The following is a 26,239-nucleotide window of genomic DNA, read 5'->3' on the forward strand; positions in this document are numbered from 1 at the left end:
GCCCCTAGAAAAAACAAATTACTTTGCTAATGGGCAAGTAGTTTTTTATTAATTCCTTTAAACCTGCACATTTCAACTACACATATTGCCTAATTTTGAATAAATTATTTGTCAGACTTTGTCTTCCTTGTACTGGAAAAAAAAAATTTTGAGGCTTCTATTATTTTATTCTATTGTTAATATAAATATTAAACTTCTATTATTTTACTACAGCAGGTAAATAAGACACATATTTTACTATTTCTCTGTACACAATTTACTCAGAAATTACATGACGGTAAAACCAATCCCACTATATTTGAAAATAGGTGCAATAATCCTGACAGCGTCCTCAAAGCAAATGGCTATTACTTTATTCTTCTGTTGGGTTCGCTGGCGGTCGGAGGCGGCGGAGGTCCTCTACGATCTAATTCCTCCAGATAATTCAAAATCAACTGGGTCCTCTCCTGAGGAATGTGATCCAACACCAAATACCTCTTATCGTTTTTCAAAATATCTTCGATTTCCTGCATGTGGTTTTGATTTTCTCTCAACAAAGTCAACGACTTGTGAGTTATCAATTTAGTCTCCTGAAGCAGCTCCTTAAACTGGCCCTTGGCGGTCATGAGTTTGTCTTTTAGATAATCTTTGAATTCTCGTTCGCACTGGAACAATGTTACATTATTAACAAATATCAAGCGAAATAAATAAGAACTAAAAGTTCAGATTTTCACTAAATTATATATTTTTACATGACAATTGTTTCAACAACAACACAGTGTCTTTATCAAATGTAATATTTACAAACTACCTGCTCTATATATGCCCAAAAATGACCATAAAATCATAATTAATGTTGTTGTGAGAATTTAAGTTCAATAAAGAAGAGGTATTTAAATCTAATTGATCGTTAAGCAATACATTTGAATGTCTCATTTTGTTAATCTCCGTGGCTTCCAATAAATTTGATTTTTTACTTTTTGTGGCTGTATGTAAAATATCAAAATTGTCGTCAAAAATATGTTTTTCCGTGTTTAAGTGTGTAGCATAATTAGAATCTAGACTATTGTTTTTAAACATTCTTTTATGTTCGTTAATGCGTTTCTTGAAGGAATATATATAAATTTTAAAACAAGATCCGCATTTCACCAGATCTGAAACTTTTTTACTAGGTTCTCCTATGTATGTAATTGTTTTAAATTGTTCGTGTTCTGTATTAGGTTCCGGATAAATAGAGTTTATTTACTGTTGTCTGGATTTGGTTTTTATTTAAAATTTTATCTATAATGGACGGATTGCAGCCGTTGTTCAGTGCAATTTGTTTAATGATATTAAGTTCTTTGTTGTAATTATCTGGTGAGGGTGGCGTATTAAGAAGTCTGTGTATAAAAGAGTGAAATGCAGCCATTTTGTGTGTATAAGGGTGATTTGAGCTGTTATACATGACTGTGTTCGTGTGTGAAGGTTTATGATAAATGGAAAAATCTAATTTGTTTTGCGTTTTCGTAACAGTTAAGTCTAAAACCATACCATACTAGAACATCCTTTAAGTAAAAGTTTTCTATGGTGGTATAGATACGTGGATGATGTTTTTGCTTGCTTTGTTGGAACGGACAGACAATTGAATTCTTTTTTAAATTACATTAACTCAATACATAATCGTATAAAATTCACTATCGAGATTGAACAGGAAAACTCTATTAATTTTTTAGACTTAACTATTACGAAAACGCAAAACAAATTAGATTTTTCCGTTTACCATAAACCTTCACACACGGACACAGTCACACATAACACACAAAATGGCTGCATTTCACTCTTTTATACACAGACTTCTTAATATGCCACTCTCAACAGAGAACAAAGAACAAAGAACCTAATATCATTAAACAAATTGCACTGAACAACAGCTACAATGTGTCCATTATAGATAAAATTATAAATAAAAAACAAATACAGACAACAGTAAACTCTATTTATCCGAAACCAAATACAGAACACGAACAATTTAAAACAATTACATACAGAGGAGAACCTAGTGAAAAAGTTTCAAATCAGATGTCTACAGGTTGAAATGCGGATCTCGTCCTAAAATTTATATTGAACAAACAGGTAGATCCTTCAAGAAATGCATTAAGGAACATAAAAGAGCGTTTAAAAACAATAGTCTAGATTCTAATTATGCTACATACTTAAACACAGAAAACACATTTTTGACGACAATTTTGATATATTACATACAGCCACAAAAAGTAGAATATTAAATTTATTGGAAGCCACAAAATGAGACTTAACGATCAATTAGATTTAAATACCGCTCCTTTATTGAACTTAAATTCTCGCAACAGGTTTTATGGTCATTTTTCGGTATATATAGTAGCAGGTAGTTTGTAAATATTACATTTGATAGACACAGTGTTGTCGAAACAAGTGTCATGTCAAAATATATAATTCCGTGAAAATCTGAACTTTTAGTTCTTATTTATGTTGATAAATGGATTTTCATCAAGTAAGAGCCACCCTAGTTCAAATATCAATACAGAAATACTTACCCTTTCACTGGAAGCAAACTTTGTATATCTCGGATCATCCCTTACTACTCGTTTGATCTCTTTCCATGTGCTAACCAGTGTTACTTCTGAAGTTTCATCGAGCAATTCCCTGAAACTTTGCCTCTTTTTCTTTATCAACTGTTCGACATGTTCGTTAAATAGTTTTTCCTTGTCTTCTCGGGATAGAGAATCTGCCAAATCCCACCTGTGGTCTTTTCTTAGAATCCTTTTCACCTCCTTCCAGCTCAATTCAGAATTACGGACCAAGTCAACCAATAAGGCATTGAAATGCTGCAATAAAACAATGCCGATTCCTTTCATCCGGTAAAAAACTGAAAACCTGAACCCACCTGTCTGGCTTCGTCCCTTTTGTGCTGTTCCCTTTCCTTATCTCTATCTCTCATATGAGTGGCGAGCGTCCTCTGCACCTCTTCCTCCCTCTTCTTAAGGCTTGCCTCCGCCCTGGCCTGTCTGTCCCTCTCCCGTTCTTCTTTGGCCTTGGCGTCGTCGTTTTCTTGCTCAGCCTCGTCAACTTCTTTACCTGCCAAATTACCTTCGTCATCATTCTTTTCTTCCTTTTCTTTCTGTTTCTCCTTGTCCTTATCCCTGTCCCTCTCTTTGTCTCGCTTCTCCTTCTTCTCCTTGTCCTTCTTCTTATGCTTCTCCTTTTCCCGCCGGTGCTCTCTGTCCTTTTCTTTAGCGCGTTTCTTCTCCTCCTTCAACATTTTGCAGTACTCGCGGAACCAGTCTTCTCGGAAACCATGCGAATCGACCGCCTTATACCGGGCATCGGAATCGACTTTCCTTTTTACGTCCGACCAGTGGGAGTGACGATCGATGTCGGAATGTTCCCGAAGCATTGAGAAGAAATCTTTTTTAATCTGTAAAATATTCACATTGAATTAATAATAGACAATGTGGCTGTGACGATCAATTTTTAATTAAAAATTTATAGATAGTTGCAAATTTAATGCTAAATCTGATTTAACATGAGCGATCTTGGATTTCCTGAAAGAGAAGTAGAAGGTATAGAGCTGAAAATAAATAGGTGATTTACTAGTTTCCACAATTCCACTTTTTTAATAATAACAAAAACCCTTTTGTAAACAATTGCAGTTTTTGACATTTACAAGTTATCTGATTAAACGTCAATGGTCACAAATTTTGAACACCAACTTTGTCACTCTGAACGTATTATCAGTAGAAAAAAAAACATTATTATAAAATTTAGAAATCAATTCAAATCCATCATGAAGCAGTACAAATAATTAATATATTACCCTGAAAGAAAAAAATGCGTTATGAACAAGGAAAAAAAACAATTAAAATTTTAAAGTAAATTAAAAAAAAACGAAATGGTTTTTTTCTAAAACACCGCTCTGGAACATAATAATTATTAAGACTAACCTAATTTAATGTTTAAAGAATTATACCCAAGAGAAATATTTAAGTTCGCTTTTGCAAAGAAGGACCTGACTTTCTAAGCAAACAATTTTCGAAAACATCAATTCTTTCGAAATGACGTCCTGCGAAGATCTCGGATAGTGCACCATCAAGGCTCTCCATAGCGGTTGCGGAACTCAAAGCAGCAATATACTTCGACAGTTTTGAAGCTAAAGACGATACTTGACATTCATAGATATTCTGCTTAAACATACATACACATATGCTATTTATGAAACTTGTTATACCAAAAACAAGGAGAGAACATAATTTAATATACGAATCTTTCTTGTGTACAGTAATGAACTGTAAATAATTCATAAACATTTATTTTTTGCTTTTAAACCAGCAATTGAAATTTGACAATTATATCAAATGCAATATACAAACCTTCCATCTGAAAAAAAGGAAACAAAAACGAAGCATTGAAAAAGCATCACTAATTATATAAATCTGTAGTGAACAGGTAGAAAAGATAAAATGTGTTTTTTCTCTTAATATCTTTTTCTTTAACCTCTTTTAATGAAAAACCTTTTAGTCAGTGTCTCTAGAGGCCAAAGTGTCTGCTTATAATGGAAAGAAAGAAGTTTAGTAGTTCTCTTGAGGTATTATTGTGGCTTAAAAACACAAATTGAAAAAACACACGTAATAAATACAGCAAGACAAAAAAAACTGGCAATGGCAAATTGAGAAGTACTTACAGTTTCCCTTCGCTGTATTTTCTCCTCTTTTTCCCGCTTTCTTACTTCAATGAGATATTCGTTGAAGAGGCTCTCCCTTTCGCGCATCTTCTCCACACCCTTGAATCGTTCGTCTTTGGCGAATTTCTGGGCGAAATCGCTAAATGTCGATCTGAAACAAAGCGGAGAACTGTCGTTAAGTTCAAGCACAAATCTGACTGAACAGTATAAAGCGAGGCAAAAAATGGCATTTTGGTGAGTGGAGGGAATAAATCACTTCTACTTTTATGTTACATTAGATAATTTAAGAAGGTGGTTGCTTCCTATAAAATTGCTTACCTATAAAAAGTGAGGTTGGGATCCTTATTAAACACACTGCAGTGTAAATCCGCATAAAATAATAAATTATGTACGACAAAAGGCAATTATTTTTGGATTAGATTTAATTGATAATCAAAGTTAGTAACCACAAAAGTGCTTAATGTTAATTTTATTAAGTAAGCACCAAAACACACAGCAACTTAAAAAGAAAAAATAATAAAATTTGCGATTAGCGAGTCTTTATAAATTTTCCAAAGGTACTGTAAACACTCTTTACAAATCTTCTGGATTCGTTCTGCTTCAATTGTTGATGAACTGAACTTGCTAAGTTTCGCCAGTCAACCTGTTGACTTCTTTAGAGCTTAACTGAAACTAACCAACAGAAATAAACTGGTTACTTTCAGTTAAGTTCTGAAGAAGCCAAAAGGATGATTGGCGAAACCCCAGCAAGTTCAGTTCATCAACAATGGAGGCAGGAGGAATCCAGAAGAATTGTACATAGAAAGTTTCGTGTTGTCACTTTTTGTTGTGACCACTTTACTGCCATTCCTGTGTAGCCCAACAAAAAAATTGAAAAATTATCCATTTAATAGCAATATATTTTCCATAAACTGGAAACCGAAACTAAGCGAAACACTATCCACATTCACCATTGCAACACTCGGAATAAAATAAGAAATAGACACTTCAAAGAATTTAATAAAAAAAATGTATTCTTAAAAAATACCAACTTAACTTTATACCCTATTTTTAACACCCTTTATGACAGGGTCGCAACAAAACGTTATTCTTTTTTATTGAAGTTAAAACTATTTTTATACCATACGGTGAACCGGTAAAATATGGAAATCATCTATGTAAAAAAAAATGCTCGCACACGTTCCTTTTTTTGAAATGGCAGAAATTTATCTTGGAATTCTGCGTCAAATTTCACGCATACTTCATTTAGTACCCTACGCTTATCTCTTATTTGTGATGAACAAAAGAATAAAACACAGAAAGTTAATTTTGTTATGTACAGTTAAGTACCTAGTAGCCGTAAGGTTTTTAAATTGTTACAATTAAATTTCTGTCAATAAAGAAAGTAAAGTAGTAATATTTATTTCAGCAATTGGATAATACATTCAAAAAAATATCAAATGCACAATGAATTTGAGAAATTCGTGTGTGCAACGTATTTTCCTAGGTATGGCTTTAGTATGTAATTCATTTTAAGCAAAATTACATTACAAAATCCACGTAAAAAACCGTCTACGGCCAGGAAGTCCGAAAACTCATATCAACACTAGAGATTAAACATCTTATTAGAAGTTGCAGATAATCCCCATCATGCATCTTCTGAAATAGCTTCAAATAATGATAATAGCCAATAAACAGCTTTGAGTCTATGAAAAGGAGAAAAATATATTATTATTACATATTATTACTACAGGAACTGAACAAAGATGATTGATTCCGACTGCAGCCTAGTTTTGTTAAAATATGATGAAAATCATCATCGTCAGGTGCTATTTAGTGATGAAGTCACAGAAAATAAATAAAATTGTAGACATGCACAAAAAAATGTTTGGGAAGAGATTTTAAATAACAAAATTGTTTTACCTTTTTTCTTGGATCAAAATCTTACTAGATGTTTTCAATAGAATAAGCATTTTAAAACAAACCTTAGAACCGGGACCCGACGGTATACCTGTGATACTGGTGCAGAATTGTAAATTCGTTCTAAATTTTATGTAAAATTTTTAATTTTTCACTAAGCTGCGGCGTTTTTCCTTCATATTGGAAAAAATCTGGTGTTACACCCATTTTCAACGATGGTTACAGGGCTAACATAAAAAACTATCGCCCAATCTCTAAAATCTGCTTGTTTTCGAAAATATTTGAGGGTATACTTGCCGATTATGTCACCCCTCATGTTAAAAGCGTTATTATAACCGAACAGCATGGTTTTGTCAAGGAAAGGTCAACTGTTTCAAACCTCCTGAGTTATGAGCGTTCGCTGTTGGGGGCCGTTGAGAATGGGTATCAAGTAGATGCTATATATACTGACTTCTCCAAGGCCTTCGACAGGGTTGCCCATGGCATTCTGGTAAGGAAGCTCTCAGGGATGGGAATCTTTGGAGATCTTCTAAATTGGTTTCGCAGTAATATCACTAACCGGAAGCAATCAGTTAAACATAAAAATTACATTTTGTTAGAGACTGTTGTGACACAAGGGGGACATCTTTCCACATTCCTTTTTAATGTCTTCATTAATGACCTAAAAAATATTTTTCGCTTTTGCTAATTTCTTGCATTTGCGGATGATCTAAAGCTTTTTAAGGTTATAGCATCACCTCTTGACTGTCATCGATTACAGGAGGATCTTGATAGGTTTTCTTTGTGGTGCAGACAGAACAATTTAACTCTTAATACCAACAAGTGCAAAATTGTAAGCTTTGGCAGATCCAAAAATCCAGTAACTTTCACCTATCATTTGAACTCTGGATCGCTCGAGAGACAGAACCTAGTTAAAGATCTTGGAGTTTGGTTCGATTCGGAGCTCACATTTACATATCACACTAATTTTATGACTAACAGAGCTATTCGAGTGTTTGGGTTTGTTTTTCGGACTTTGAGAACATCTTTACGTATAGGGAGCTGTACTGTGCGCTTGTGCGTTCAATTTTAGAGTATGCTAGCTGTGTCTGGCAACCATGCTATGCAATTCACAAGGAAAGATAGGTTTTAAGTTGGGAATGTCATTTGAATCTGACATCTTTGGAGAGTAGGCGCATATTTTTTGACATCGCTACATTGTACAAACTATGGCATTAACTCGCCTATGAATCGAATGTGAAAGCTGACAAATATTTTACTCACAAAGAACGAGCATATTGATTTATTTTCTGACTCTCTCAGTAGTTTTAATCGCAAAGTAAAGATGTCTGTTTTTAATCAAAACTTGGTAGTCTAGCAACTGTAAGTTTTAGGCTATACTATATTGTAATAATAATGTAAATGAAATTTTTAATTTTTAATTTTAATTTAATTTAACTGGAGCCTAATATTTACAAATCCCTCATAGTTTCTTTCCTAAATCCAAATCATCCTGATATGCCAAATTTTGTTTCAACACGTTGGCGCTCAGCCCCATCTTATTTGACAAGTGCGTGAATATTTAAATATGGTATTTTCTCGACGGTGGATTGGTAGAAGGGCTTGCAAGATCTCTTCTATTTTTTTTCTCTGGGACACTTATGATTAAAAGTGCGTAAAGGAAAATTAGATGATTTCAAATTTATAATTATAATTTTAAACTAATTCGCTAAGAAATCAATAAGTGTCAAGAAGCTAATGGTGGCATTTTCAACACCTAATAAAATAATATTTCTTTCGATAAAATTTCTCTTACTCTTAGTCACAGTATTTTTGTCACAGTATTTTTATAAATTACAAACTTCTTCGGTCCTCATTTTATCTCCATATTCATACAAAGTATGAGGTAGGTATAGGTATGCTACATAAATTACGAGTGAAATTTGACGCAGAATTCGACAATGTATTTAAAAAAAAAATGATTTTTCATTTAAAGAAAGGAACCCTATATGTTTTCTATCTACCGCAAAAAATTATCATGGATGTGTGGGAGCGTTATTCTTGAAATCCACCAGCAGATTTTTCAATGAGTTTGTTCTATATTTCAGCCGTTCACTGGGAGAAAAATAATGGTATCAATGTTTCATGTTTATTAATCCAATCAAAAAATTCAGTACAATTCAATTATTTGATTCCTCAATTTGCAATTTGTTTAATTAACAGATTAATGTTACTAATGTCGTTCAATCGTGTTTTTGGTCACGTTTGTTTTCAGCAAGATAAAAAAACGGAATTGATTCTGGACTTTTAATTTATATTTACGTACGATAATGTCTATAACTCCTTCTAATGATAATATACACATGGTTATTTGTTATCAATGTTAACAAATATAAAATACATGAAATAAATGCTTGTGGTCAATATGTAAAGAACCTATCATGCAGAGGGCACGTGAATCATCATGTTATAGAAATTATTGGACATAACATAGCCCAGGGATGATAAGTTCATATGGAGTTACTTAGCAAAATTAATATTTTTTTGATATTTTTTAAAAATTGTTTAAAATTTATAATTCAGTACCTGGTTCCTATAAAGATTGTAGTATATTGTGACGGAGAGATCATTGGCCCTCTAGTGATATGTAGAATTTATTAACCTCTTTGGTCCCTATTTATTATTTATTAGTTGCATCAAATATTTAATGTAACCATTTAATTGCTAAAAAATATACTTTTTTATTTGTTTATATTTAATTTTATTACTGAAACTAGTAAATTTACCGTTTTCATAGGTTTACCAAAATAAGTGAGACTTACTTTCCATGCAGATGAGACTCGGCCATTAATTTTCTGAAAGCGTCCTTTTTCTCCCGCAACTTGTTCCTCTTCTCCCGCCTCTCCTCCTCCGCTCGCTCCTTAACATATTTCTCGAACACTTGTTTTCTCTCCTTAGAAGTCAACAAAAGGTACCTGGTGTGCGAGACGTCAGCAGTGGCAGAATTATCGCGAAACAAGAACAAAAACTAACCTGGAGTCGAAAACGATTTTGTGCAACTCCTTTTCCCACGTACTGAACGCCGACACCTGCTTCTCGTTTAACATCTCCTTGAAAAGCTTTATTCTTGTGTCCAACGGTATAACTGCCCGTTCTTTGGCGGCCCGCACTTCCGCTTCTATCGCCGCCTCCTTGCCTATGTCGATTTTTTTTGCGCTCGGGGTGCTTTCGTTATTCGATGAAGCTGAAAATTGAGAGACAAATTGGATTACCAATGCTTTGAGCATGAAATTGAAAAAAATAAAGAATAAAGATGGAAAAAAACACAAAAAAAATTAAATTCTTAATGATAAAAAAAAGAGTTTCTATATAGATATGAATATGCGCAACTTCTGTACTCTTCAAGTATAGGCATACAAGTGAACAATAAGACTGAGTCAAATGATAATCTAAAGTTTGATTTCTCTTGTGAAACTTTTACACAGTTTAAAGGCCACTAGTGTCCCAGGGTATGATGGCGTAACATCCAGAGATATTGCAATTGCACCAATTAAACACGTTATTAATCTAAGACGATGGTTAAAAAATTGCAGACCACTCAGTTTGATAAGCGATATCGCAAAATTCTTAGAAAAATGTTTAACTGAATTTGGGTTCACAAAGAGACCTAATTCGATTGATGCTATGGGGAAGATATTATCTTATAATAATAATAAACACATTGCTGTGTCTCTGGTCTTAACCAAGGTATTTCAGACGGTGCCTCACGTGAAGCCATCCAATGTTGTCAAACGCATTGGATGTAAAGGCATTGCTGAGGCTTTTTAAAAGTGACCTACCAAATGGCATTTAAAAAACAAGATTGCTTGCGAAAAATCGTCGCTGGACGGGGCAAGTTTGTAGAGCGTAGCGCGAAGCAGCTTTGTATTTAAAAAAAAAAAAACGCTTCGCCTTTCCTTTCGCAAGTAATTATATTGTGTACACACCCTGCATATAGCGTCTTTTACTTATCGCCGAACTTCAAAGTCACGAGAAACGTTGATAAATATAAAAAAATGTACAAGTAATAACAATTTCCGATTATATTATTCCATGTATCTCGCACACCCTGTATGATAGACGAAACCTGAAACTCTCTCTCTCGATACAATATTCGAGACTGTTTAAACTAAATTATCCCATGTTATAGTTTTTCATTTACGGCTAATAATTTATCCACGAAAACGGCAATTTTCAGGGTCTTTTAGATTTTTTTACCCATAACCTTTCAGAGATCTTCCACGTTTCCTGGTGGGCCAGTGGGCGGCTACCTGCATGTATTTGACCAGACCTGGGTTTTTGTACATTGAGGCCCCTATACCTACTATACATGATGTGGGGACCCACTAAGCCCAAAGCGGTGAACCCAGGTACTGCGCAGGTGAGACAGGTATTGATTTTTGGCGAATTTTAAATATATTTGACGGCGGCTGCCGTTTTGAAATCTTAAAATATATTATTATTTTCATCGAAAAATAATAATGGCAGACCATTAGCATGCGGTTAACACTATGGCAGACAGTTTTGAAAATGCTCAAAAAATTAAAATTCTGAAAGTATTTGACCAGATCTGCCATTGAGATATATTATTCGTTATAGTCTTAAAAACTTATATTAATAACGGCAGACGTTTTTATTGAGGACACTCCTCAGTAGATAACAAAATCTTTACTATTACCCGGTCAGATGTATATGTATTACGATCGCTGTTTGACATAAATTTAACTCACTTATAATTAATGTTATCACTACATGTATAGAAATTAATATTTTTTTGTACTTTATATACTAAACTTTATAATTGATGATAAATGAAGTAGATATATTACGAAATAATCTGAAATCTTGGGGTATAATGCAAGTAACAAAAAACTATTTAAATCTGTATTTCAATTTTTTCTATTTATTTAAGACAAAATTTAAAAGGTGTCGGAGTCTTGTTTGTCGTAGGTTAACTCTTCATCATCCATTGAATCGGACCCTGTAAAAATAAACTGTAAATTGTAAAATATAAATAATTAGTAAATTGATCCGAACCTATTTGATAAAGAATTAATTTTTATCAACTTACCAGGGACATTGGAAATTAAGTCGCTAACAAAAGATGGAAGTTGATCTCCATCGAACCATTTAAAGACAAATGTGTTGTCCTGCTCAATCCAACCATACTCCAATGGGTCCAAGGTTGAAGGTTGGTATTTGTAAGCGTTTTTCCAAATAGTTGAAATGTAATGGTCTCTCAGAAGTTGTTGGTAGAGTTCACTCTTACATGGTGGTATTGCGGTTGCGTCAAAAATTTGTATTTTTTACTAAAATTTTCATTCTCATCCGAAGCTTCGTAACTATTCACGAATAACTGAAATCTTCCGTCATCTGCGTCCTTTGATTTTTTGGCATTGTAAAGCTGGCAAGTGAACTTTTGAATAATAGTAAAGACCTCTTGTAACTGGTCCTCTGTCAAATTTTCTTCACTGAGAGTAGCAAATGCTTGTTGATATTCCACACTTTTTTTAAGCAAAGTAAAAGGCCTTTTCTTTATTTTATTGAAGAAAGCTGGATTAAAATCACATCCGGTGAACGTATGAAAACCGATTAAGCTTTTGCTAACAACTCACCAAGCTCATTATAAATTTTTGAACATACAAAAAAGTGGACAACACCTTAATAAGTTTATAAACATGTTCGATCAGTATGTGAATCCTTTCAGCTTAGACTTATCGCCAGAACAGTTGTTCAACATAGCTTCTGGGAAAGCTGCAACACCTCAAGTAGAAGAGTTTCTTTTAAATATCCAAAAAATCGGTGAAGAGCTAAGATCTACTTTCATATCTGAATGTGCATCTGACCCCAAAAGATTTGAAAAGGCCATAAAAAAAAATACCCATATCTAACTTTTCAAGTCTACTTGTAAAGAAGAAGTCCATAAAAATTGGAGGTAAACATCAAGAGATCAAGATACAGCGAGATTTATTCGGACGTTTGTTGGGAATTTCTATGGACCACCAAATTGATGTTTTACTCCTGTACCTCTTGCATTATGTCATCTAGATGGTGGTTTCTGTAAAATTTGCAAGTCTGTACTTGTAAAATGCCTAGAACCAAATATTGATCAAGAACCACCACATAATATAAATCTTTTCTTAATTGATGGTTTTTTCATTCTTAATTCTATGAAAGAGGTTCCCAAAACATTTGGGAGCATTTCAAAGAAATTTCTGCAAACGGTATCCAAATACTCTACCCGAAGAATTGATGTAATCTTTGACCAATATTTTTATCCATCAATAAAAGTTTGTGAAAGATGTCTACGACATGAAGGATCGTTAATTGATTACACTATTTCTGGGCCTGAACAGGTGCGACAGTCAAATTTTGCGAAAGAATTAAAAAATACAAATTTTAAGGATGCTCTTGTAGACTTTTTTACAAGACATTGGTGTAGTGAGGAAATGAAATCATTTTTAGGTAACCGATAGATTTATTTAAATTTTAGAAATTGCCATTCATATCAAGTTGTTGAGGACAGTATACAATCAAGAGTTGTGAAGATCTTTGTTGTATTTCACATGAAGAAGTAGATACTAAAATAATATATCATGCTCGTAATATCGCTGAGGAAGCAAATATTGCTACTCGAGCATCTGATACCGACATTTTAATTATAATGATTGGTAATATGGTTCAATTAAAGAATTCTCATTCTAATATTTGGATGCTCAATGGAACAGGAAATAACGAAAGATATATTAACATCACAAAAATTTATAATGGTCTTGGTGAGTTGTTAGAAAAAAGTTTAATCAGTTTTCATGCGTTCACCGGATGTGATTTTAATCCAGCTTTCTTCAATAAAATAAAGAAAAGGCCTTTTACTTTGCTTAAAAAAAGTGTGGAATATCAACAAGCATTTGCTACTCTCAGTGAAGAAAATTTGACAGAGGACCAGTTACAAGAGGTCTTTACTATTATTCAAAAGTTCACTTGCCAGCTTTACAATGCCAAAAAATCAAAGGACGCAGATGACGGAAGATTTCAGTTATTCGTGAATACTTACGAAGCTTCGGATGAGAATGAAAATTTTAGTAAAAAATACAAATTTTTGACGCAACCGCAATACCACCATGTAGGAGTGAACTCTACCAACAACTTCTGAGAGACCATTACATTTCAACTATTTGGAAAAACGCTTACAAATACCAACCTTCAACCTTGGACCCATTGGAGTATGGTTGGATTGAGCAGGACAACACATTTGTCTTTAAATGGTTCGATGGAGATCAACTTCCATCTTTTGTTAGCGACTTAATTTCCAATGTCCCTGGTAAGTTGATAAAAATTAATTCTTTATCAAATAGGTTCGGAGCAATTTACTAATTATTTATATTTTACAATTTACAGTTTATTTTTACAGGGTCCGATTCAATGGATGATGAAGAGTTAACCTACGACAAACATGACTCCGACACCTTTTAAATTTTGTCTAAAATAAATAGAAAAAATTGAAATACAGATTTAAATAGTTTTTTGTTACTTGCATTATACCCCAAGATTTCAGATTATTTCGCAATATATCTACTTCATTTATCATCAATCTTAAAGTTTAGCATATAAAGTACAAAAAAATATTAATTTCTATACATATAGTGATAAAATTAATTATAAGTGAGTTAAATTTATGTCAAACAGAGATCGTAATACAGATACATCTGACCAGGTAATAGTAAAGATTTTGTTACCTACTGAGGAGTGTCCTCAATAAAAACGTCTGCCGTTATTAATATAAGTTTTTAAGACTATAACGAATAATATATCTCAGTGGCAGATCTGGTCAAATACTTTCTTTCAGAGTTTTAATTTTGTGAGCATTTTCAAAACTGTCTGCCATAATGTTAACCACATGCTAATGGTCTGCCATTATTATTTTTCGATGAAAATAATAACAATATATTTTAAGATTTCAAAACGGCAGCCGTCGTCAAATATATTTAAAATTCACCAAAAATCAATACCTGTCTCACCTGCGCAGTACCTGGGTCCACCGCTTTGGGCTTAGTGGGTTCCCACATCATGTGTAGTAGGTATAGGGGCCTCAATGTAGAAAAACCCAGGTCTGGTCAAATACACGCAGGTAGCCGCCCACTGGCTCTTAGACTATGACGTCATTGTGTCTTGACTAATCCCCCGAATTAGCGATTTTCATATGGATTTTTTCAAATATAAAAATATATATGACAGACGAAAACCGCAAATACAAAAATTGTAGCTCTTGATACGGCCTATGACACTATTCGAACCGATTAGCCATATTTTTTACGATTTATGATTTGCGGTTAATAATCACCATTACATAATATTCATAATTGATTATAAGTGAAAGATCTCCGAAAGTAACAATATGCATACTATAAGAGAATTGCAAATCTAATATTAAATGACTGTCATTGTTGAATGTACAGGGAAGTATTATCTCATATGCAAGGATAGTGCTGGGATGCTGTGAGGCAATCAACGAACTTTATAGAATTAAGGAAAAGTTGAACTGTTACAGCCTCTCTCTGAATGTAAACAAAATTATATAGCTCTTTCAGCATTGTTGATGGTCCTATTTTTAAAAATATACTTGGGTGTGTATATCGATACAAATGGAAAGTGTAATTAACTTAATAAAAAAAAACTAAGGGATCTAATATATGAACTCTATTTCCCAAGGCAATGTTCAACCGAAAATTACCCAAAACAATATTTTTGGGCTTTCATTGTTCATAAAGATAAAAAACCTGAATTTCCCAGATTGGACAAATCTACGTAGAGTATAAACCATTAAAGATTGAAATTAAAAATAATAACGTGACTAATAAATATATAGCAGGATAGCTTTAAATTATTTAAAAAGTTATGACCTGAGATAAAATACTTTGCAATTGGCAACCATAATAAAACTTTACTTTGCTACTCTTGGCCTGTATGCCACTGCATTAAATATGGTTCACAATAAAACACTTAAAGCGATATACAAAAATATCACCTATATCCAACAAAAGGGATGGTTGCTATAGTTATCAGAATAAATTCACTTTAAACTGCATCCTCTATATCGTACTAGCACATTGTGACAAGTAGAGGTACCCACGGGTAGAAGTCAATTTTATAAAAATAATTTTTAATTCTTGAGACCCACATTATATAGGGTGGCGAGAATTGTTAAGTAGAAACTTGACCAGCATACTCAACTGACAAAAAATCAGTAAAAAAGTTCACATAAACCCAAGTCCTAAAACGATTTCAATTCCTGGAATTGCTATGTAAATAAGAGTGAATTTAAATAATTATCTCAATTTAATTTGTGAAGTTCAGGTATTAGTAGCACATTCAAACAATTTTTTTTACTTCGAAAACCGTTAGTTTGAGCGAAAAAACTGAAGGCACCATTTTTATTTAGATCAGCATATATAAATTTCTGAACAATTTTTTTTTACATTATTTAAATTAATTTCAAGTGTGTCTCGATACCACTGGTTCAGAAAAAATAAGTTTATCTGAGATATAAATTTGTAATAATACCCACAAACCAAAGAAACCAAAATCTAAATAAGCAAAAATCGTTTTTTTCTTAATATTTTAACAGTCTCAATTTACAAAACAAACTTACTAAAACTAAGTATTCTAGGACATAAGTTTATAATTTGGACCACCCTGTATAATATGTTATTATGCTTTGCTGTGGTTAATATGTTTGTTACTTTTTTGTTACATTAGTTGAGTTTAGTGTTGGCATAATTATCATTATTTTTACAAAGAGTATGGCTCCTACACACATAGGGTCAATAAAAAAAAGTAATGTAAATAGAACTTATTGGAAACTGAGCTAAAAATTAAAAAAACCAAAATTTTAAAAAACCATATGAAAACCCAAAAAGAGTTTCTAAGCGCTCTCTTACCGACAGAAACAACAGAAGTATTGGCATCATCCTTTTTCGCTTTTTTGGCAGGCGTTTCACTTTCACTGTCGCTATCATCCGATATCCTTTTACTTTTTGTAGGAGTTTTGGGCTCGTCTGGTTTCGAACCCTGCGATAACGCGTCGGGCGGCGTAGACACCATTTTGTCAACGTCCGTTCGTTTAACAAGCTCCTCGGGCCTTTCCCATACGGAAGTTCTCGAAGACGGATTGTAGAAGAACACGCGCCCATCTCCTGTCCAAACTACGCACCTGGAAGTCAGAATTTTCAATTAACTTAAAGCTACCCTAATGTCCGTTAATCACATTTAAATTGATCAGAATACACAAGTCAATTTGCAACGATTTAAAATCATTATAATTTATCCCACTGTTTAAGAAATAACTCCCAGTTTATTAAAATCTTCTTTTAGGTCACGTCTACATGTTAACCACTATATTACTCTTGTTACTCTCCTCTATAAGGTAGAGATTCTATTTGCAAAAATGGCTATTGACGCCAACAGGAACATATAACATATATTTGGGGCAAAATAAACACCCAAGAACCATACATGCTCAATATTACTTTTATGGTGTGTTTCAGTCTTTGATGTATTAATTTGCAGTCAATTTTCAACAAAACCATTCACCCGAGTCACCAAAGAGGCAAATGAAAGTCAAAAATATTGATTTTTATTTGCCTTGTGACCGTCATTTATATATATTAACTTTAACAAAAGTGGTACTCCAGGATTGGTGGCCCCATCAACAAAAGCCTTACCATCATAATAGGTGTGCAAAGTTCCATTTGATAAGAACATTTTTATTAGCTTTAAGCTGTTTCCACTAATCAAAAAAAAAAAATCTAGTTACTTTAAAGACAGACACTCTTGCATACATAAGTTTATTTGTTGGTGGAATAATTGGTTCATTTTTTAGTGCTTTTATATCTGTAAAATGACGTTGATAACCTTATAATCCAGAATCATACTAACCATGGAGTGCCAGGCACAGGAGTACTAGATACAGGTCTCGACTTATCCTGAGCCTTTTGTTCTTTGGCCTTTTCCTCTTCATCTTTCTTTTTCTTAATTTCCTCCTGTAACTTCTTAATTTTGTCTTCAGCTGTAGCAGCAGCCAAAACTGCAGCCTCCACATTATTCTCTTTCGATAGTTCTCCATTCACGGTTGGATCGGGTATCGGTTGTCCTGCACTAGATTGATCTTTCTTACCTGAATCGGGTCCTTGGGTCATCGGCTCAACTGGCTTGGTCGATATTCCTTGTGCTGCCGCCAGCTTAGCAGCTGAAAAATGGGAGTTTTCTTGACATGCCAATGTGTCAATATATTTCCTTACTTTCTAAATCTTTCAAAGCTTGAGGCTTCTCCCATACAGACTCTGATTTCTTGGCATTATAATAGTAAAACCTTCCGTCAGGTGCCTTATGTTCTGTCCATTCCGAAGCTCTACCAATAATCTCCGGATCTACTTTAGACATAACAGCAGCCTCGTCTATTGCAGCTAATGCATTTGGAACAGCTAAAAACATTATACTTTAATATTAGTAATAACAATAATAAGAGTGACATCTACCTGGTATAATTCCGGGGGGCATGGCCCACGGGGCGGTTCCGGGAGGTGCACCAGTCATCCATGGAGGCTGACCACCCGGCCATGCTCCGGTAAAGCCTGGAGGGGGTAAGCCAAATGGTGGTGGCGCGAACTGGCCCGGAGGAGCCCCAAATGCCATTCCAGGTGGAGGTCCTTGAACCATGTTAGTCGCAATTGGACCATTGACAGCAACTTTGGAATCTTTAGATTCTTCCAATTCTAAAAATCACCGTATAGAAATTGATCCTAGTTCACATCTAAAAAGTCTTTACCTTCTGGTTTATTTGTTACATTAGCCTGAGCCACGGCAGCCTGTGCCGCAGTGGATGTGTTTTGGGGCACCGTTGTAGCAGATTGAGCCATAGCCTCTACTTGATCCTGAGAGATTACCTTAATGTTAGGGCCATCAGGCTTATTCCATGTCGTTTCTCTAGTACGAGCATTATAAAAATAAGACTTGCCTTCAGCCGTTTTTGTTTCCACCCATATTTCCATATTTGGATCCAGACTCGGCCCCTAAATTTTAATCACTATATTAAACACATCCATTTTAAAAATATAAGAACTTACCCCTGCATTAGAAGTAGGAGTATTCTGAAATTGTCCCGGTCCTCCCCCAGTTGCACTTTGGGTCGCAGGTCCATTGTTCATTCCTGGTGGACCTCCTACCATGCCAAATGGTGGTCCATTGGGTCCACCCGGCCCCATCATATTTGGTGGTCCCCCCATCCCTGGCGGTCCTGTCCAGTTGAAGTTGGGTGGCCCGTTAAATCCTGGCGGGCCATTCCTAGGTGGTGGTCCCCCACGTCCAAACATTGGTGGTGGTACGCCTCTTCCTCCTCTGCCAAACATTGGAGGTGGAGGACCAAAGCCGCCCCGTCCTCGAAACCTCGGTGGTGGACCATCTACTGTTCTAGGTCCAGGACCCTGGGGTCCTCCGGGAGGACCTGACCATCTTGGTGGAGGACCTTTGCTACAATAAATAAAATATGCTGTTTAATTATTCATTAAGTATTTTAATATTAATTGTCATCACACCGATCTTATATACTATTACAATAAACAAAAGAATTTAATTTTTTTAAATTGCTATTTACATAATATTAAAACTTGGTGTTAATGTGAGACTGCAATCTATATCAGCCCAACTTAAACTAAAAAAAATGATTTCATTAGAGCATTAGCAATGCTACATAATTTATTCTTTGGAATATTTTGGACATAATTTGTTCTGATATTGAAAATTTACACAAAGAAAGTCCTTTTCAAAAAAATTTGAATTTATTAATTTTTTGCTTCATAACTTTTTAAAATTAAAATGTAAAATTTTTTCATTTGTTTAAAACGACAGAGTTTAGGTAAAAAATTATGGTCATAAGTAAATGTTTTTAATTGTGTTAATTAGTAGATAAGAGCAGCATATAAGAAAGTCTAGATAATTTTAAAATTCACTTATTTTTTATAACTATCTGAAATAACCTGTTCATTTTAAAGTTTTGAAACTAGTTTGCAGGCACAAAACTATAACAGTAAATTAACAATACCACATTACAACTCTATAACTTATTGAACATTAGCCAAACTGCAATGTTTTGACCAATCACTAGACCATAAGTTTAAAAATAGTTGCTTTTTGTTTACTTATTTTCAAATCTACTTCTCTTCCCATTTTTATTATTTTTTGTTTCTTCATTTCATTCTTATTTCTTCTCTTTGTGTATATCTCCTACACCTCTCTAATTAAATTTTTTAATAACATTGAGGCTCATATTAAAAAAGTTAGATCATTTGTGCTGATTTTTTTGCATGTAATTCACCAGAATCATCCCTTAGGATTTGGCCATATAAAATATGTCTTCTAGAATAAAAAACACTATTTTCATATTTAAGCCCAGATTTGAACACTGCCACGGTTCATGCTAAAATTTTCAATGTTATTAAAACTAGCAGTCCAATTTATGAATTTAATTTAAACTAACCAAGATTTATGTGTGTACTACATGCTTACTGCAACAAAAAAAAATCTAAATTAAATGAAAAATTACCCAAATCCTCCTCGGCCTCCCCGGCCTCTATTTGAGGGAAAATCCATATCGATATCATTTTCAAAGTTATCGTCATGGAAATTTTCCTCCATATCACCACCGGCGGTGGAAGCGTCCATTACTTCACTGTCAGTCATTGCTGTTTGTTTGAATTAATGTTTTGGTGGAATTACGTTGTTACTTCTAAATTGTCATTAACTATTTAACAATAAACGCCCATACTGCTACACTCCTGCTCTTTTCTGTATGTTTACGCTTTTTTGATCGAGGTATTTTAACAAAAAAAACTCGAAACACCTTACCCACATAAAATGGAGAGCACAGATAAGAGATGATAGGAAACTCACAGATGTACAAAAAGCTTATACACAGAAAAATTTGTTGGTTGCGGTATATATCATAGATATTTATGGCGTAAAATAAAAGGGCGGCTGTCTAACCAGACGCGAGCTCATTATCAAGATGAAGAAGAAGCGTAAAATAAAGCGGTTAAAAAGACAAGGGAAATAGGGACATTGGTAACACTGCCAATTCGTTTATTTATTATATATTTAGCAAGCAATATAACTAATACCAAATCTCTTTGTAAGTCACACGTCCACCTCCTCGTCGAACTTCTAGCTAATTAATTACTTATTATTAATATATATTATCAATTAATTAGTAATTACATATTTGGTGCTTTTATACTCAAAATTAATTAATGAAGGTCAACTGGACGGGGCATTAATTTCTTTTTATTTTTATTGTTTCGAGAGATATAGAATATAATAAATTCAGAGTGCACTTTTTTTAAGTTTAGAAATATCCAAATGTAACAACCCTCCTGAGATTATAATGATGGGATTAAGCTGCACTTATCCACCAAAATACAAGGCGTCTAATTTTCTTTGGACAACAACATTATTAAAGAGAGCCTAGAGTACAGAAAGCCATGGTAAATTTTGGTTAGTTCTAAAAACCATTGCTGGAGTATAATCGAACTTGTACTCCAAAAGGAAGTTCCGTCGCTCACGTGAGAGGAAGTGACGTATTTATTACTTATTATTCCGTGTCTCAATTATAAAACTTGCTAAAAAAAAAGTCATCAGTAATCAAAATTGAGTTCAGTTACTTAATGGGACGCATACAACTTAAAGTTTTTGATTAAAAATATATTGATTTCTCATAAATTGAAATTATATGCATTGACTCTGAAATGTATTCCCCTCGATATTCCCATTGTAACAAACCTAAACTTATGTGGAAGTGTGAAAAGAAGTACTCTGCATAGTTCTTAGTGATGGAGTCCCTTAATTATCCTAACTTTTGCGCGTATATCAGAAGCACAGTCATTTGGTCTATTTTTATACATTACCATATACAAGATCTTTTTAGTTTAAAAGAAAAAAATGTATAAAAAACGCTTACTTAAAGTTCGATGAACTTAATCCATTATTTGAAAGCCTTTTGGTTTACCATTAGATATTATAGAATAGAGTTTCTTTGGTAGATTCCTCTGCCGATTATTGTATTGTAAATAGTCGTTTAAATTCCATAGAAAACTTCTCAAGGAATCATTTGATGAAAAATTGTATACCTTTTTGTGGAACACAATTACGAGCACTGTATTTTGAAAAATGTTATTTTTTCTTCGGAATTGACCTAAATTAAATTTGATAAATTGTTATACCCTCAATTTCAGCATTTTAGAACATTCTAAAACTCAAATTAATTGGCTTTCCATGATCGACGACTGGAAATGAGTACTTAGAACCAACAATAATCTGAATCTGTTTACTTATATATCTGCCTCATATCTCCAAACTATTGATTATTTAATGTTCGGGACAGGCTTTATATAAACAATAGCATAAATTGTATTTAATGTTTTAAATAGAGATTTACATATATAGGTCCAGATTTTTCCATTTTATTTCCATATTCGTGATAGCGTGTTTAGAAATGAAAAACAAGCACTGAATCACGCAAACGAAAAAGTCGATACGAAAGCGGTGATCTCACTTCCATATAAGGTTAAGGCGAATTGGATGACATCATATTTCTGCCCCCGCATGGCACGCAAACAACAATACATGGTCGTCCGGTACCCGTATACATCCGAAACAGTGCGGGGCGCGGGTACATTTATGGTTCTCTGCAATTGTTTTCGCCTGAGTTTTCTTTGCGGCCCACTTACTTCACACTTGTTTTTATGCTGGTCGTTTTCGGTATTAATCTTGGTAATGTTATAAATTAAGCACAGAAAAAAATCGGAGCGTGGGCAAAAACCACTCAACCATATTTGGCGATATACCGATTCGTGCTAGTATGCTTTATGTACATTTCCATACATTTGCTGTTTTTTTATCATCGAAATTCCTCATCGTTGCTATGCACATAACAGCAAAAGTCTCCCCTAACGACATTTGGCCTTCTAAAAATAAGTAAAATCGATGCAGGAAGTCTAGCCGCACCGAACATGCTCTCGCTTTTATGACAACAGCATGAGACTTTTTCTTACTCAATTGTAAAGTAAAATTAATATAGTAACACATTATGGAAACAAATAAATCAAATGTGACAAAATTAGAACGAAATACCTAATTCTAGAATAATTTTATAAACAGTACTGATGCATCAGTGTCCTATTATCGATTTTTTTCTGTTAAGCTCAAAAATCTCCAATACAACGGTGTTTTTTAACTACAAGAGAACTTTTCTCCAAAAAATATTACAATTTAAAAGAAAATTATAGGGCTAAAAGACGGTTGTAATTCACAGATGTAAAAATGTAGATTTCAGAATATTAAAATAATTGAATAAAGATCGAGAACAAGGATAACCGTTTGTGAGTTTTCCGTTACGTCACATGACCGGTCCTGACCAATAGCGTCGCGAGGTTTAGGCGTTGGTTTTGTGACGTCACCGAAGGTATAAATAGCAACCGACTCCTGTCCACCCAACAAATTCGTTTGGAAAGCTGCATTACAGGCTTAACTGAACGTTTGCCATTGTGATTTTTGTGGTGTGTAAAGTTTAAACAAATTATTCAAAATGGTAAGTAAATTAGATTGTCTTGGACTTTAAAGAGGGTTTGAAATAATAATTTTTGAAAAGGCGCGTCTTATTTAGAATGCGATGCTTCGACGTGGCCCGGCCGCCATGTTGGCTACCGGCATTTTGTTGAAAGTCTTAAGTTTTCAAAACTTATTAGCGTAGTGGAAAGCAATTCCTCGCAGTCATTGTTTGCTTTTTGATGGTTGCCTTGGTATTCTAATCTAATAATAATTTTGTTTTCAGCGTGAATGTATCTCAGTTCATGTTGGGCAAGCCGGTGTACAAATCGGTAATGCCTGCTGGGAGTTGTACTGCCTGGAGCACGGTATCCAGCCTGATGGTCAAATGCCATCAGACAAGACCGTTGGAGGAGGGGACGACAGTTTCAACACCTTCTTCAGTGAAACTGGTGCCGGCAAGCATGTTCCAAGGGCCGTGTTTGTGGATCTGGAACCAACTGTAGTGGATGAAGTCAGAACGGGTACCTACAGGCAACTGTTCCACCCTGAACAACTTATTACTGGCAAAGAGGATGCCGCCAACAACTACGCAAGGGGCCACTACACTATTGGCAAGGAAATTGTCGACTTGGTTCTAGATAGGATCCGAAAATTGGCCGACCAATGTACAGGCTTACAAGGTTTTCTGATTTTCCATTCATTTGGAGGTGGCACTGGGTCTGGTTTCACTTCTCTTTTGATGGAAAGACTGTCTGTTGATTACGGAAAGAAATCAAAGCTCGAATTTGCAATCTATCCAGCTCCACAAGTGTCAACCGCTGTTGTGGAACCCTACAACTCAATCTTAACCACTCACACCACCTTGGAACACTCCGACTGTGCATTCATGGTAGACAACGAAGCCATCTATGATATTTGCAGACGTAACTTGGACATCGAGCGCCCAACATACACCAACTTGAACAGACTCATTGGTCAAATCGTATCCTCCATCACAGCCTCTTTGAGATTTGACGGCGCTCTTAATGTCGACTTGACAGAATTCCAAACTAATTTGGTGCCGTACCCTCGTATTCATTTCCCACTTGTCACTTATGCCCCGGTGATATCCGCAGAAAAAGCATACCACGAACAGCTCTCTGTTTCTGAAATTACCAACGCGTGTTTCGAACCTGCCAACCAGATGGTTAAATGCGACCCGAGACATGGAAAATATATGGCTTGCTGCATGCTGTACAGAGGAGATGTCGTCCCCAAGGACGTAAACGCAGCCATCGCAACAATCAAGACCAAACGTACCATCCAATTCGTCGATTGGTGTCCGACTGGTTTCAAAGTTGGCATCAACTACCAACCACCAACTGTAGTTCCGGGTGGTGATTTGGCCAAGGTACAGAGGGCAGTGTGCATGCTCTCCAATACAACAGCTATCGCAGAGGCTTGGGCCCGTTTGGATCATAAGTTCGATCTTATGTACGCTAAACGTGCTTTTGTTCATTGGTACGTCGGCGAGGGTATGGAGGAAGGCGAGTTTTCCGAAGCTCGTGAAGATTTGGCCGCTTTAGAAAAAGATTACGAAGAAGTCGGCATGGACTCCGGAGAGGGCGAAGGGGAAGGAGCTGAAGAATATTAAAACTGCAAGAAACTCTCCTCCTTGAAAATAAACATTTCGTTTTCTACAAGCAAATTTTGTTTTTTTTTATTACTAGTTCTTAATTGGTTTTAAAAACGACTTTCATAAGGTACACTATATATTCCAAATAAAAGAATAATTTACATCTTATCAATACTTCGGGATAAACAGCTTAAAAATAACTTTTATAATGGAGTAATTGGAGATTAAATAATTAAAAGAAGAGTTAACTTTTTAATAAACTTGGTAATTTCGAATAATTTTGTGAAACCATTTACGGTCAATTTCGAGGAAAGTGAAATTTTTGATTATTAATTTTCGTTGCCTTAAAGAATTCGATTCTTCGAAGGTATGCTCGCATAAATATTTTATTTATAACGGTAAGCCCTATTGGCCATTGGTTCAGAAATGATCAACGTTCTCCACCTATTGACAATGGTGGAGCTCGGGGGTTGGGAGGTATTGAAAAAAAAATAAAAATCGCAAAATTCTTGAACCAGAAGACCAACCAACCAATTTTTCACAAATATACAGAGTGGGCCGTAAATTCAGAAATACTGAAAAATGGGCCCCCCTATCATTGAAAATTGAAAGACAATGATTCAGATGTCACTTTCATTTACATTGCGATAGAGAGACAACTACGAGACACGCAAGTCAACGTAATAAAATTATCGGAGCATCTATCTTTGTCAGCATCATGTAAGGTGTAAGCAGATGGCGTTGTATGTATTACTTTAAAGATGGCGCGTAATAGCCCGTATAGACAGCTAAAACTTTTGTTTTTAAGGTTCTCACCTATTGTACAGAGGGTGTTCCCGATATTCTGTGCTTTACAAGAAATGTGTTAAGAGTCCCAAATTTGCAGATATTAACTTCAAATTTAGCAAAAGAAGTAAAAGTCCGCGTCCACATTTAAACGGTACAAATTGGATGCAATCAAATTTTTGATTTATTTTTGGTTAGTTTCACGATTTATGTTGGGCGTAACCAAATAGACTTTAAACTAAGGTATTATATACCGGGTGTGCGAAAAGTATATAAATTGTGGCATATTTCAAAATTACACAAATGATCAAAAATGAAACAATGCACGCAATGTTGAATAAAAAACTGTTCAATAACACGAAACTCCACACCAACCTCTTGGTGGTGAGTGAGGGGGGCGACTTTGAAATCTTTTTAAGATTTTTATTACAGATTCGGATTCAATGCCACAGACACATCGGGTTTTGTGCGAAGTTTTCTTTAGCAATCTCGGTAGATGGCGTACGCACGTCATTCTTATAAAAACTTACCCAAAATTAAGTAACGGTCGCGTATAATATGCAACAGATTTATAAATTTCTTCAGACACTTATAAATTGTTAAATTGCTAGTTATCTTCGCGTAGGAAGTAGGAAAAATAATGTTAGAAG

General features: G+C 34.6%; 2 protein-coding genes across 3 annotated transcripts; one reads left to right on the forward strand and one right to left on the reverse strand.

The window, feature by feature from the left end:
- Window positions 1-153: 153 nt before the first annotated feature.
- On the reverse strand, window positions 154-20,514 carry LOC132701154 (transcription elongation regulator 1). Of its 2 annotated transcripts, none has more exons than XM_060668867.1 (13): window positions 20,190-20,514; window positions 18,715-19,117; window positions 18,417-18,660; window positions 18,127-18,363; window positions 17,890-18,072; window positions 17,528-17,837; window positions 16,531-16,802; window positions 9,587-9,797; window positions 9,376-9,528; window positions 4,676-4,826; window positions 2,882-3,412; window positions 2,532-2,822; window positions 154-644 (listed from the first exon to the last, which is right to left on the reverse strand). In XM_060668867.1, exons 1-13 carry the CDS (start codon window positions 20,324-20,326, stop codon window positions 348-350), a joined length of 3,420 nt encoding a protein of 1,139 aa, XP_060524850.1. In that variant the 5' UTR covers window positions 20,327-20,514; the 3' UTR covers window positions 154-347. The 2 variants fall into 2 exon arrangements, with proteins under 2 accessions (XP_060524850.1, XP_060524851.1); XM_060668868.1 differs by lacking the exon at window positions 20,190-20,514 and having other exon boundaries at window positions 156-644; window positions 18,417-18,522; window positions 18,606-18,660; window positions 18,715-18,934.
- A 2,558-nt stretch (window positions 20,515-23,072) lies between these two features.
- On the forward strand, window positions 23,073-24,875 carry LOC132701155 (tubulin alpha-1 chain). Its single transcript, XM_060668869.1, has 2 exons — window positions 23,073-23,228; window positions 23,472-24,875. The coding sequence occupies exons 1-2, from the start codon at window positions 23,226-23,228 to the stop codon at window positions 24,819-24,821; spliced, it is 1,353 nt and encodes a 450-aa protein (XP_060524852.1). The 5' UTR covers window positions 23,073-23,225; the 3' UTR covers window positions 24,822-24,875.
- Window positions 24,876-26,239: the final 1,364 nt, after the last annotated feature.

The sequence above is a fragment of the Cylas formicarius genome, unplaced genomic scaffold, assembly GCF_029955315.1.
Source record: "Cylas formicarius isolate icCylForm1 unplaced genomic scaffold, icCylForm1.1 PGA_scaffold_4__25_contigs__length_36172078, whole genome shotgun sequence".
Lineage (NCBI taxonomy): Eukaryota > Metazoa > Arthropoda > Insecta > Coleoptera > Brentidae > Cylas > Cylas formicarius.

Coding starts and splice junctions, on each gene's coding strand:
- LOC132701154 (XM_060668867.1), bottom strand. CDS start 20,326: ATGACTGACAGTGAAGTAATGGACGCTTCCACCGCCGGTGGTGATATG. Junction 3,413..4,675: donor AAATACAGCGAAGGGAAACT/GTAAGTACTTCT, acceptor AATATTTTACAG/ATTAAAAAAGATTTCTTCTC. Junction 2,823..2,881: donor AAAGGGACGAAGCCAGACAG/GTGGGTTCAGGT, acceptor GTTTTATTGCAG/CATTTCAATGCCTTATTGGT.